At 43.1% G+C, this 13,366-nt stretch overlaps 2 protein-coding genes across 5 annotated transcripts in view; both read left to right on the top strand.

The window, feature by feature from the left end:
- Lerp (lysosomal enzyme receptor protein) overlaps positions 1 to 13,366 on the top strand; it is a 483,866-nt gene that overhangs the window by 307,760 nt on the left and 162,740 nt on the right. The window lies entirely within an intron of this gene.
- LOC135698779 (uncharacterized) lies at positions 4,888 to 11,424 on the top strand. Its single transcript, XM_065218916.1, has 2 exons — positions 4,888 to 5,199; positions 5,259 to 11,424. Exon 2 carries the CDS (start codon positions 5,620 to 5,622, stop codon positions 11,422 to 11,424), a length of 5,805 nt encoding a protein of 1,934 aa, XP_065074988.1. The 5' UTR covers positions 4,888 to 5,199; positions 5,259 to 5,619.

Here is a 13,366-nt window from a genome sequence, read left to right as displayed (position 1 = left end):
TGTAAACAATACACTCTAATCTACTTGTACCCAAATTTTCAATGAAAATTACCCAATGGGTAATTTTCTACAGCGTTTTTTTCCGTGATGCAATTTGATGTGGGACACCCTTTATGGGTATTTTCGGAACGGGGACGATGCGTAGATGGCAAAAATTAATATCCGACACCATGTTGGAATTCAAGATGGCGGCCATCGGACTCATAAAATTTATCATATTCCCTACAATATGGGTAATTTCGGATCGACGAAATCGCGTAGGTACCGAAAATCGATGTTCAACGCCATTTTGAAACACAATATGGTTGCCATAGGGTTAAGAAAAATTGTCATATCAAGAGACCAACAATTGAAATGGTCTCAACTCCATTTTGTAAACAAACCTTGAAAGGTCATTTTCTCGCAAACCGAAGTCCGTCAGTCGCAGAACTCAATCAACAAAAATCGACCTCATTTCTGTGATTTAAGGTGGTATAGAAGGACATCGATCTGTCAAATTGATTATACCAGCTGTAAAATGAGAAAGAGGATCAAGGGGCTAGTCAATTCTATTAGAATAATGCTAACGTGGTTTATAATTCTATGTCATCTTAGCACTCCTGAACTCATGCCTTTGTATTTCCTTGACCATTTACGTTTGCATTAAAAAAGTAGATATTTTCACCGATTTTTTATACTATGACCTACCAACTGTTTACAGCCTTATATTAAAAGAGAAACATATTGTTTTTCTGTGATTATGGCCAAAAAAAAAGTGGGGATACTGGAGATAGAAGAAAAATGTATGTACCATTTTTTTCTTTTGATATTTTCAATTTTTTGGAATCAATTGCATCAAACTTTGACTTCATCAGGTTTCGTAGGACGAAAAATACGACAGCGCAAATTTGGATCTAAGTGCTTACATTTCGAAGTCCAACAAGAGTCCCGGTTTATACATAAGCACCATGCGGACAATATTCAGTGTTTTGAGCTGATCTTGCATTGTACAATTCACCAGAATTTTGTAGCAGGAAGATGAAATCGAGTGCTTATCGATGTAATATCTAAGGTTTCAACTTTCTCTACGTTTCTCAACTGCGGCCAATTTCAAATGTATGCTCAAATCCCAATAGAAAGATCTACGCCAATTACTTTAAATCAAAAAAACGTGAAAAGGTTGATCCTGGTTACAACACAATCTTAACAAATTTTTTTTCGACCACTATGGCTAAGGTCCAAGGCTGTGACTTCCAGCTAGCTGCCTTAAAGTTACCAGGCATGGCTTTAACAATTTTTTTCTAGCAAAAATAAGCACTATTTATTCGTGAAAATTATCGTTTGGTTCTATTTGAGGATGTTTTTTGACTAGCTTTTTTGGAAAAAAAAATGGTTTTTTTTTATGTAAACGATAATATCCATCAACAGAATATGTTGTGACAGACAAAATGATAGTTTTACACCTATTCAACGTAATCATCAAATCTTCGAATTGTTAGCATTAAATTACATTCAATTATCATAATTTCCTTAATGAATCCAATGCAATTCAACCAGTTCCAAGAGACGAAGACATATTGCATCTGTCAATAGGCTATCAACGCTCCTGGCTTCAACCGACTTGAAAATACTAGTTAAAAGATCCTTTGAAAAGCCCCCTGTCGAGCTAGTCGAGAAAAGAATGCCCACACGTCAAACTCCGTCAAGCATTTAAACAGAGGAGGAACAAAAGAGGCGACAAATTATCTGGGCCTCACCAGCATCTCATTACGCATTACCGTGACTATTGACAATTCGCCTCTTCGGTCACTCTGTAACTCTTCACTCCATCAGTCTGTGCGTGAAACATGGTGAACATTTCCTTACCCTTCCACTCCTATGAAAATCCCATAAGATACTGTCAATCTTTCCGTGAAGAGACGGCGGTTTGCTGGTACCATGGTGGAATGAAGAGATAAGGCAAAGTCCGCTAAAGTGCACAGATTGTCAGATGCTTATGAGAGTTTACCATAGGAGTAACGAGTTGCAGAGTCAACGTCAAGATCAATGCTTACTGCGCATGAAACCGTATATCTACTTTTCTTTCATAAGGGTCAATGCCACAAACGCAAACAATTACTTTTTCCGCGGATTTGTCTATAATGAAATCTCACTCACGTAAACCACCACGATGATTGTGTAGAGCGAGAGTCATTCTATCCGATAGAATTGAAGGCTCACATGGGTTGATTGTGAACTACAAGAAGTTTACGAATAAAGTCATTGTTTACGTTTTCGACATTGGTCCTTATGAACGCTCAGTGTCGATATCACGAACATTTTATTTTGACAGATCGATGTCCAACTATGCCAGTTATACCACTGAGGAAACACAAAAAAGGGGTCAACTTTTAGTCAGCTACTTTGCATGAAGTTCCACATATGCTATGTGACGACACGCTTGTGATCCTGATCCCTAATAGAACATCCATTCTGATCGCATTTCTCCTGCCGTTCGATGCTCAGAGTTTCGTAGTAACGTTTAATCCCACGACTCACCATTGACTGCACGATTCCGAGTTGTTTTCCGATGTCCCGATGAGAGAGTTAAGGATGTTCCAGGTGCTTGCGCAAAATCAATTCGTGACGTTGCTTTTCGGATGACGCCATTTTTCCAACTTTCGAAAAACTGACAGCGATAAAAATACAGTGTAAACTAAACTACTTGTACCCAAATTTTCAAGAGAAAATATCCAATGGGTAATTTTCCACAGCGTTTTTTTTTTCGTAATGCAATTTGATGTTTGACACCCTTTACCTTAGGTACTTAATCCTAATTTTTAACATTATAATGCGTTTTTATGTTTACTGGTTAACCCTTTGTCTATACCTTGAGGTAAATTTGGCCCCAAACCACTTTGAAAAGCTGTAACTTTTTTATTAGTCGATGGATTTTACTAAATTATTTCGTTACTAGGTGCGTCTTTCAGAGCTCTGTAATATTAGATGAAATCTGCTTCAAAAAATTAAAAACATATTTATTGGAAAGATTTTATTGAAATCAGTGTTGGGAAAATATAAAAAAAAATTCTCACCAATGCCCAAGATCACGCTTGATTTTCATAGACAAAAATTAACAAGAAAGCAACTGCGAATTATATTGCAAGCCGTGTTATCGTAGCTTCGAATATCAAGCTAACGAAACTAATCAGCTACGATTCTAACCAAGCCGTGGTGAGTTTGAGTTTCATGATTTTTAATCCGCTTTGAATCCGAACGCGGCTCTAAACTACCGTCACTGCTGGCAGCAGTAGCTTCGTGTTGGCAATCGGTGAAGAGTAAAGAGGAATAGCAAACTATACTTTCTCTTTCGCAGAAAACGATGTACAGCGGAATTATTTTTGTGTTGAGTAATCTCTCGGCTTCAATTTAGCATGTTGTGAACAGTCTCGCATTATCGAAGGAGCTTGTAAAATCAATATCAAGCATGATATTTTGTTCCAATATCACGTGTGATATTGAGAGCGAATGAGAGCGGCAAAGAAAATACTTGGTGGATGACTTTGCCAACACTGATTGAAATACTTACGTTGTCGTCTGTACGTACCCTGGGTCAATTTGACCTCAAATTCAAATTGTCGTATCAATAATGGATTTCTGAAATTTCAAACGATTCGTAAAGCAAATTTAGAATTTTATTAAAGAGGCAGATTTATCGGGAGGAAGGGTCATTGCAAAAATATACCCATGGTGTTGCTTCCTTCTTCAAAGATATTTAAGAATACAAGGTCTTCAAAACTATGGATAGTGTATGACAGAATATACTCACTAGATGGCGCTTAAACGAAATTATCAAGTTGCGTCATCTTAAATACACATTATATCTATCTACTGTAGCCTGCTCATATGGATGGTTCCCGTTTTCAGCAAAGTTGTTCAGATCAACAGGATCTATCATAAGGAACAGAGTTTAGTTCCGAATTCGAATTCACTCATCAGGCGGCGCTAGATAGAAGGTTCTAGTCTTCGGTAAAGTTAATTAGAACAACAAAACCCACATTATAATAGAGAGTCTAGCTCAGAATTCACTCAACAGGGAACGCTAGTATGGCACATATGATGGGTTAACGATTTTTGAGCATTTCAAGGCAGTTTAAAGCGTAAGCTTCTCGAATTTGAATTCAATAATGCTCCAAACGACGACTAGGAGTAGTGACTAGGAGACGCATAGGAGTAGTGAGTGAAAACCCAAAACTTGATAACTTGAAAAAATATATATGTATATATATATAACTCAAAAACGAAAAACATTGCTATTTTTTATATGTTGTAAAAACCTAAATTTTTAAGGAATATATAAAAAAAAAATATTGCGCCCTCTCACAGTGGGTTGAAATCAAAAATAGTGGGAACATGGCTATTTGCGACGAAACTTTTGAGCGTAGCATTTTAATGTCTTTAAGATTGTTTCTTCATTTTTTGAGTATCGTAAAACGGGGTAACATTGATAATTTTTTAAAGTATATTCTAAATATTTTTTGCAGCGATAAATATTTTTCAAATTTTATATTTTTACAACAAGTACTAAGGATCCAAGAGTGAATTCGTTAGTAATTTGTTTAACGGAAATTAGAGCATTTGCACTATTTTTTTTTTAGTTTTGTGACCCAACATCAGTATTTTGATTTGGGGTTACTTTGATAATGCTCGATGAATGTAGAAAAAATGCGTGAAACTCAAATATTTTAGTTCTTTAAAAATGAAACTTTGAATGAGTATGTAACTAGAAAACATCATAGGCAATAAGAATACAATATTGAATTTGTGATGGCTATATCGGAATTACATTTCATAAGTAATGGTTTGAGTGCTTTTTCAAAAAGGTGAAAAATACGAAAATTGTTTTTTAAATATGTAACACATACTGTCACACCCCTGCTGCGTGTGACGAACCTCTCGTGATATCACCTTGATGCACGTAGCACGTACACTCGGTCCGACCCTGGCTCCCGAACTGTCAACTACCCCACCGGTAGCCGGGTGACGTGGCACTTTCCCGTAAGTAAACAGAAGAAAACAAGTGAAATAGAAAGTTGAAGTGCATAGGTGAGAAAGCTAGCTCTAGTGAGGAAAAAGTTATAATTAATTTCTTATTGTTCTTAAATTTAGCTTAAAACAATTCTGGCAAGTGCCAACTTACTTATCCTATCGATTAGTTTACGAAGCGTACAGAAATAACAGGTAAACACGGATGTAAAAAGGTGCACAACTTAACCTAATTCTAAAACGATTTCCCACAGTACACTTAACAGAAATAGTACGGATGGTTGCTGCAAGTACGGACAGATTGATAATTTAGAAGAACACTAAACGTAAGTACATCCTTATGAACTAAAGCTAGAATAGATCAAACACGAATGTCAAACGTGTGAATTAAACTGATTAAAATTCCTAATACTAAGCATAAAACCTACACATAGAACCTAACCTAATTGCTCTTTGTATTGATTTCCCCAAGGGATTTTATAACACCCTGCCACAATAAAGTGTTACGAAACCGGAACTTTTTCTTCTGTCTATCGGTTGCTTGCGCAACAATTTATAAAATCCGTTTACGCGATCGGGAGGCAAAGTCGGTAGTCGGTTGGTGAGTCGGTCGGTATGTCGAGAAAGGGTGACGGTCAGAAGCGGGGAACGTCTCCTGCAAATAATCCACCCGCCGATGTCAGCTGCGAAATTTGCAAGATGCCGGATGATAGTCGGATGGTAGCGTGTGATGTATGCGGAAAGTGGTACCACTTCGCGTGTGTGAAAGTTGATGATGGTGTCCAGGACCGTGATTGGAGCTGCGAGAATTGCGCCGGAGCCGGAGCAGCAGTTCAAGTCCCAGCCGGAAATTCAACATCATCCACCACCGGAGGAGCTACAGCAAAGGCAACAAAAACAAAGCTACATGAGCTTGGTCCGGACGACAGTCTTCAACGGCAGCTAGCGGCGATGCAGAAGAAGTTGAATAACCAGCTGAAGGAGTTCGAACGGGTCATGAAGGAGAAGGACGAGCACCGATACAGGGCCCTCAGAGAGCAACGGGAAAAATACGAACAGGAAATGGAGGATACCGAGCGACGAGTACGGGAACGGATGGAGGCTCGTCATCGAATAGTGGACGCGTTCGAAGGAGGACCAACAGCGAGCTCAACGGGCAATCCGGTACCGCAAGTTCATGTGAACGGTACCGACCAAGCGGGAAATGTTCTGGTACAGGAGCTACAGTTGCTTGAGGAGAAGCAAGCGTTAGAAAGGAGACATTTGGAGGAGAAAAGTCAGCTTCTTCAACGGTTTGGAGCGTTCGACGGAGGTGCAGCTCAAGGTGCATCCGGACTCAACCCTCAGGTGAACGCGTTTCATCCAACAAATCGGAGCAATCTGTTTGGTGTCTCTACACTCAACCAAAGCCAGGTTTCAGCGCGCCAAGCTGTTAGTAAGGAACTTCCGAGCTTCACAGGAAATCCTGAAGAGTGGCCCCTATTCTTCGCAAGCTACGAGAACTCTACTCGAATCTGTGGATACAGCGACGAAGAAAATCTTCTACGGCTTCAACGATGTCTTAAAGGAAGAGCTTTGGAAGCAGTGCGTTGTCGACTGCTGCATCCTTCAAACTTGCCAGGTGTTATCGCTTCACTGAGGACGCTGTTTGGAAGGCCCGAGATCATCGTGCATTCGCTGGTTAGCAAGATTCGAGAGATGCCACCACCGAAAGCAGAAAAGCTGAACACATTGATCGATTTCGGAGTTGCTGTTCAAAACGTCTGTGCCACCATCAAGGCATCGGGTCTCGACGAGTATCTCTGCAACGTAGCTTTACTGCAAGAGTTGACGGAAAGATTGCCACCTGCTGTAAGGCTCAACTGGGCGTACCACCGGCAGACGCTGGATAGGGTCACCTTGTCGGACTTTGGAGATTGGCTCGGAAAGTTGGTGGAAGCAGCCAGCGTAGTCACGATTCCATCCATCGGTGTCCCGAAATCGGAGAGACGTGGTCGAAAGGAGGATAACTACCTCAACGTACACTCGGATAGCAACCCCACCGAAGAACTCGCCACGAAGACTCGTTCGCTACCAGTTCCGAAAGGTTGCGCTGTATGTCTGGAGGAATGCAGCGGTCCAGAGACGTGTCGTAAATTCCTCAACATGGACATCGGAGCCCGTTGGACAGTTGTAAAGGAGCAGAAGTTGTGTCGAAAGTGTTTGCGGAAGCATTTCGGCGCCTGTCACGTTAAAACAGCATGCGGAAAGAATGGTTGTTTGTTCATGCATAGCAAATTGTTGCATGACGACAAACGGTACAACAAGCCCGCAGTTTCGGAACCGACGGCGTCTACGAGTGGAAATTCATCATCGCAGAGCTGTAACACTCATTCGAATACGGCTGGGAAGGTTCTGTTTCGATATGTGCCTGTGATCATCTACGGAAAAGGGAAGTCTGTGAAAACCTTCGCCTTTCTTGACGATGGGTCGTCGGCTACATTTATGGAGCACAGCCTGGCGAAGGAACTGGATCTTCAAGGAACATCGCATCCATTGTGCCTCAACTGGACGGGAGGTCAACAAAGGGAGGAAAAGGAATCGGTGAAGCTAACGCTGAAGATTTCCGGAACACACGACGCCAGCAAGGTCTACGAACTCCCGAAGGTTCACACGGTACGGAACCTTTCTCTACCGAAGCAGTCGGTTTCAGTACAACAATTGGCAGCCAAATACAACTACCTGAAGGGATTGCCAGTCGAATCCTACGAAAGCGTGTCTCCAAGAATCCTGATTGGGATGGACAATTGCCGCCTCGGTCACGCGTTGAGAAGCACCGAAGGAAACGTGAACGGACCGGTCGCAACGAAGACCCGTCTCGGTTGGCTCGTATGCGGACCGTGTTCGATGATATCTGGAGCAGCAAATACAGGTTACAGCGGCTACCACAGTTTTCACATTTGCCCGTGTAGTACGGAAATGGATAAGGACCTGAACGGTGCTTTGAAGGAGTATTTCTCGATTGACTCGCTGGGAATCTCTGGATCGTCCAAACCACTAGTTTCGAAGGACGAAGAACGAGCGCTGAAGATTCTATCCACCGAAACACATCTGAAAGGGAACCGCTATGAGACTGGCCTGTTGTGGCGGTACGATAAGGTGCAATTGCCCGACAACCGAGCAATGGCGTTGAAGCGTCTAACATGCTTGGAGAAGAGGATGAGACGGGATCCCGAACTAGCAGCAGCAATACGTGCTAAGATGTCAGAGTACGAAGAAAAGGGGTACATTCGAAAGCTTTCAGCGGCTGAGAAGGCGGAAAAGCATCCGAACGATTGGTATCTGCCGATCTTCCCGGTCACCAACCCGAACAAACCTGGGAAGATACGGATCGTTTTCGACGCAGCTGCAAAGGTGAACGGCGTGTCCCTCAACTCGTTACTTCTTACGGGACCGGATCAACTGGTAGCGCTGCTTACAGTTTTGTTCAAATTCCGTGAGTTCCGTATCGCCGTAGTTGGGGATATCCGCGAAATGTTTTTCCAGGTGCTGATGAGGCTGCAAGACCAGCGAAGTCAAATGATCCTGTGGAGCAGCGGAAAACCCAATGAAGACCCGGACGTGTACGTAGTGAATGTTATGACGTTCGGCGCAGCGTGTTCTCCAAGTTCCGCGCACTATGTGAAGAACCTGAACGCAGATAGATTCGTTGAGCAGTTCCCTCGAGCGGTCGAGTGCATCAAGTACGAACACTATGTTGACGACATGCTATCCAGTGTGGAAACCGAGGAGGAAGCCGTGCGGCTAGCCAATGAAGTGCGTTTCGTGCATTGTCAAGGAGGCTTCGAGATTCGAAACTGGCTATCGAATTCAAGCAAAGTCACGACGTCCTTGCAAGACGGCACCACCACGGAGAAGAACATGAGCCTATGTACGGAGATGGCAACGGAGAAAGTGCTTGGAATGTGGTGGGATACCGCCACCGACACGTTCACGTTCAAGCTATCATCGAAACATGATGCGGAGCTGTTGTCCGGAGTCAGAATGCCCTCGAAGCGGGAAGTTTTAAGAACGCTGATGGCGATATATGATCCAATGGGACTTATCGCCAATTTCTTGATGTATTTGAAAATTCTCCTGCAAGAAATTTGGCGCTCTGGGTGTGCTTGGGACGATGAAATCACTGGAAAGCTGGCTGAGAAGTGGATGATTTGGATCGCAGTGTTGCCTGACGTACGTAAGGTGAGCGTTCCTCGGTGTTACCGTTTCATCACGACTGCTGAAGCCACAAACACTGTTCAACTGCACGTCTTCTGCGATGCAAGCGAAAATGGAATCGCTGCCGTGGCATACTTTAGATTCGAAGAAGCTGGAGTGATAGAATGCGCCATGGTCGGATCGAAAACACGGGCAGCACCGTTGAAATTCCTCTCAATTCCACGTCTAGAACTACAAGCTGCTGTAGTCGGAGCGCGTTTGGCAGACAGCATTGCAGGCTCACACCGGATGAAGATTTCACGCCGAATATTCTGGACGGACTCCCGCGATGTGGTATGCTGGATACGATCCGATCACCGACGGTATAGCCAATTCGTAGCGTTCAGGATCAGTGAGCTGCTGGAAAGCACTGGAGGGGATGAGTGGAGATGGGTGTCTACGAGATCGAATGTGGCTGATGACGGAACGAAGTGGCAGAGGCTGCCGGACTTACAACCTACGAGTCGCTGGTTCCGCGGACCAGACTTCCTATGGAAACCGGAAACCGAATGGCCAGGTGAAGGCGGAGATCCGGGGACGACTGCAGAAGAGATTCGTCCCAGCGTTCATCATCACATGATCACGGAACCGCTGGTGTGCTTCGAACGTTTCTCCAAATGGAAGCGGCTGTTGAAAGCGGTTGCATATGTTCACCGATTCATCACCGGCCTCCGGAATCGAACCAACCAGATACCCGTCGAGCTAGGACCGCTTACGCAAGAGGAGCTAAATCATGCTGAACAAACCATCTACCGTCAAGTTCAACGGCAAGCCTATCCGGACGAGGTTCAAATGCTGAGCAACGTAGATCGGGACAAACAGCCCTGGGAACGCATCCTCCCGAAGACCAGCCTGCTATACAAACTTAGTCCAGCCATCGACGCACACGGTGTACTACGAATGCGCGGACGAATCGAAGCTTGCGAATGGGTAGATGAAACCGTCAAGAATCCGATTCTGCTGCCGAAGGGTCACTATGTAACCGATTTGGTGATCGCCGACTATCACGGCAAGTATCGTCACCAGAACCATCAAACGGTGATGAACGAAGTAAGGCTGAAATACTTCATTCCCCGGCTTCGATCAGAGTACAACCGTGTCCGTAAAAATTGCCAACATTGCAAGGTACGTCGAGTGAATCCGCAGCCCCCTGCCATGGGAAACCTTCCTCCCGCGCGCCTAGCGGCGTTTCAGCGACCGTTCTCGTACACCGGGATAGACTATTTCGGCCCGATGCTGGTAGTAGTCGGAAGACGAGTTGAGAAACGGTGGGGTGTTCTGCTGACCTGCTTGACGACGAGAGGCGTCCACATCGAGCTCGCACACTCACTCACGACGGATGCCTGTATCCTCGCTCCACGAAACTTTATCGCGAGAAGAGGATCACCGCTCGAGATCATTAGCGATCGAGGAACCAATTTCGTTGGAGCTTCACGGGAGCTACGAGAAGCTTCGAAAAATGTCAACGAGGAGAAGCTAATGGCCACCTTTGTCGGGCCGAACACGAAGTGGACGTTCAACCCACCCGCAGCTCCGCATTTCGGAGGCTGTTGGGAGCGATTAGTGCAGTCAGTCAAGAAGATCCTGAATGAATTCGATCCCCCGCGACTTCCGACCGACGAAATACTCCGCTCGATGTTGACGGAGATCGAGATGATCATTAACTCAAGACCGCTCACTCACCTACTGTTAGATACCGACACCGAGCCCCCTCTGACACCTAACCATTTCTTGTTAGGGTCTTCCAATGGGAGTAAGCCCCCGATCGCCTTCGACGACCGATCAGCTGTCTTGAAACAGTCGTGGAAGATGTCCCAACTGTATGCCGACGAGTTTTGGAGGAAGTGGCTGATGGAATACCTGCCGACTCTGACCCGGCGATCCAAATGGTTTCAGCCAACGAAGCCCATCGAAGAAGGTGAGCTAGCCTTGATCGTGGACAACAACCTCCCAAGAAACTGCTGGCCAAGGGGTCGCATCGTAAACGTGGTTCGCTCCGAGGACGGACAGGTGCGTCGGGTAACTGTGCAAACGGAGCATGGGCTACTGGAGAGACCGGCTATCAAGATTGCGGTTCTGGATGTCGGTTCAGCTAGGAGTAAGCCGCCTCAAGACCAGCGGCGTACTGGGGGGGAGTGTCACACCCCTGCTGCGTGTGACGAACCTCTCGTGATATCACCTTGATGCACGTAGCACGTACACTCGGTCCGACCCTGGCTCCCGAACTGTCAACTACCCCACCGGTAGCCGGGTGACGTGGCACTTTCCCGTAAGTAAACAGAAGAAAACAAGTGAAATAGAAAGTTGAAGTGCATAGGTGAGAAAGCTAGCTCTAGTGAGGAAAAAGTTATAATTAATTTCTTATTGTTCTTAAATTTAGCTTAAAACAATTCTGGCAAGTGCCAACTTACTTATCCTATCGATTAGTTTACGAAGCGTACAGAAATAACAGGTAAACACGGATGTAAAAAGGTGCACAACTTAACCTAATTCTAAAACGATTTCCCACAGTACACTTAACAGAAATAGTACGGATGGTTGCTGCAAGTACGGACAGATTGATAATTTAGAAGAACACTAAACGTAAGTACATCCTTATGAACTAAAGCTAGAATAGATCAAACACGAATGTCAAACGTGTGAATTAAACTGATTAAAATTCCTAATACTAAGCATAAAACCTACACATAGAACCTAACCTAATTGCTCTTTGTATTGATTTCCCCAAGGGATTTTATAACACCCTGCCACAATAAAGTGTTACGAAACCGGAACTTTTTCTTCTGTCTATCGGTTGCTTGCGCAACACATACTATATAAAAGCTATATACGATATCAACGGAAATACCCTAAGCTACAATATGGAACCAACATTTCTAATTTGGAAAAAGCGCAGGGAGTAAATTTAATATTTATATTATACTATCAAAGTTACCCGCATTATCAAAGATACCCCGTTTTACGGTACTTCAATTGAGTGATGAACATTTTTGATTAAGGAGGGTATACACTAAGTTAAAAAAATAACCTTATGTATTGTTGAAATTGATGAACATCTATGGAACCTTTGTCGATGAAGTCTTTTTAAGAAACTTTGTCCAAGACGTCAATTTTCTATCTCTCAAGTGGACGAAGCTATAGGGTTAAAATGGAGTACAAACGCTAGTACCCCCTTAAAACCGTTTTTTACCATAACTTTTTAGTTTGAATTTCTAAGTTTTTTCAATGTTCTACAAAGTGCTCTAAAAATGCACAATTTTGCTCACTAAATTAAATCGCTATTTCTTCATGTAAAGGATTTACATCCGTATTTATAATTTTTCAACACTAACTTTAAAGGGGTGTATCTTGCAGGTTAGCAGGTATTAGCAGCTAAATTCAATATAATTTTGTTCAGCAACTTATACCCTACTGTTGCATATAAAATTCATAGGGGGATCCAAGGGGATGCCTAATGAATTTTCTAATAAAGTACCTCAATGTGTTGTTACGTTTTGCTGTTTTCATGACCATTTTTCCAAGTATGAACATTAGAGTGGGTTGCAGCTTCGACAAAGTTGTTTAGTATAGTATTCTCAATCTACGTTTCCCATACAAAATTTAAAATTCTCCGCAAATCGAGATTATAATCAAAGTTGTTCAAATTTTGCCCAGTTGTTGGGGACAAGAATAAGCATTGAAAGAGCATTAGGGAACCCACTCTAAAACTTGGAAAAATTGTCATGAAAGCAGCAAAACATAACAAAACATTGAGGTACTTTTTAGAAAATTCATGAGGCATCCCCTTGGATCCCCTATGGATTGTATACATAACAGTAGAGTAGAAGATGCTGAGCAAAATAATGTTGAAATTAGCTGCTAATACCTGCTAACCTGCAAGATACACCCCTTACAGATAGCGTTAAAAAAATAAAAAAGGGACTTAAATCCTTAAAACAAAGAGATAACGAGTTGCTTTCTGGAGCAAAAATGTGCAGCTCTACACTTACAACTTTGTAGAACATTGAAAAAATTGGAAAATTCAAACTAAAAAGTTATGGTAAAAAAATGGGTTTTAACGGAGTACTACCGTTTGTACTCCATTTTCACCCTATAAATTCGTCCACTTGAGAGATGGAAGATTGAC

The sequence above is a fragment of the Ochlerotatus camptorhynchus genome, unplaced genomic scaffold (assembly GCF_037179485.1).
Source record: "Ochlerotatus camptorhynchus isolate MF236.1 unplaced genomic scaffold, CSIRO-AGI_Acam_v1.1 ptg000094l, whole genome shotgun sequence".
Taxonomy (NCBI): domain Eukaryota; kingdom Metazoa; phylum Arthropoda; class Insecta; order Diptera; family Culicidae; genus Ochlerotatus; species Ochlerotatus camptorhynchus.
Note: the sequence above shows the minus strand (reverse complement) of the source record. Positions and strands in the feature narration are given on the sequence as shown.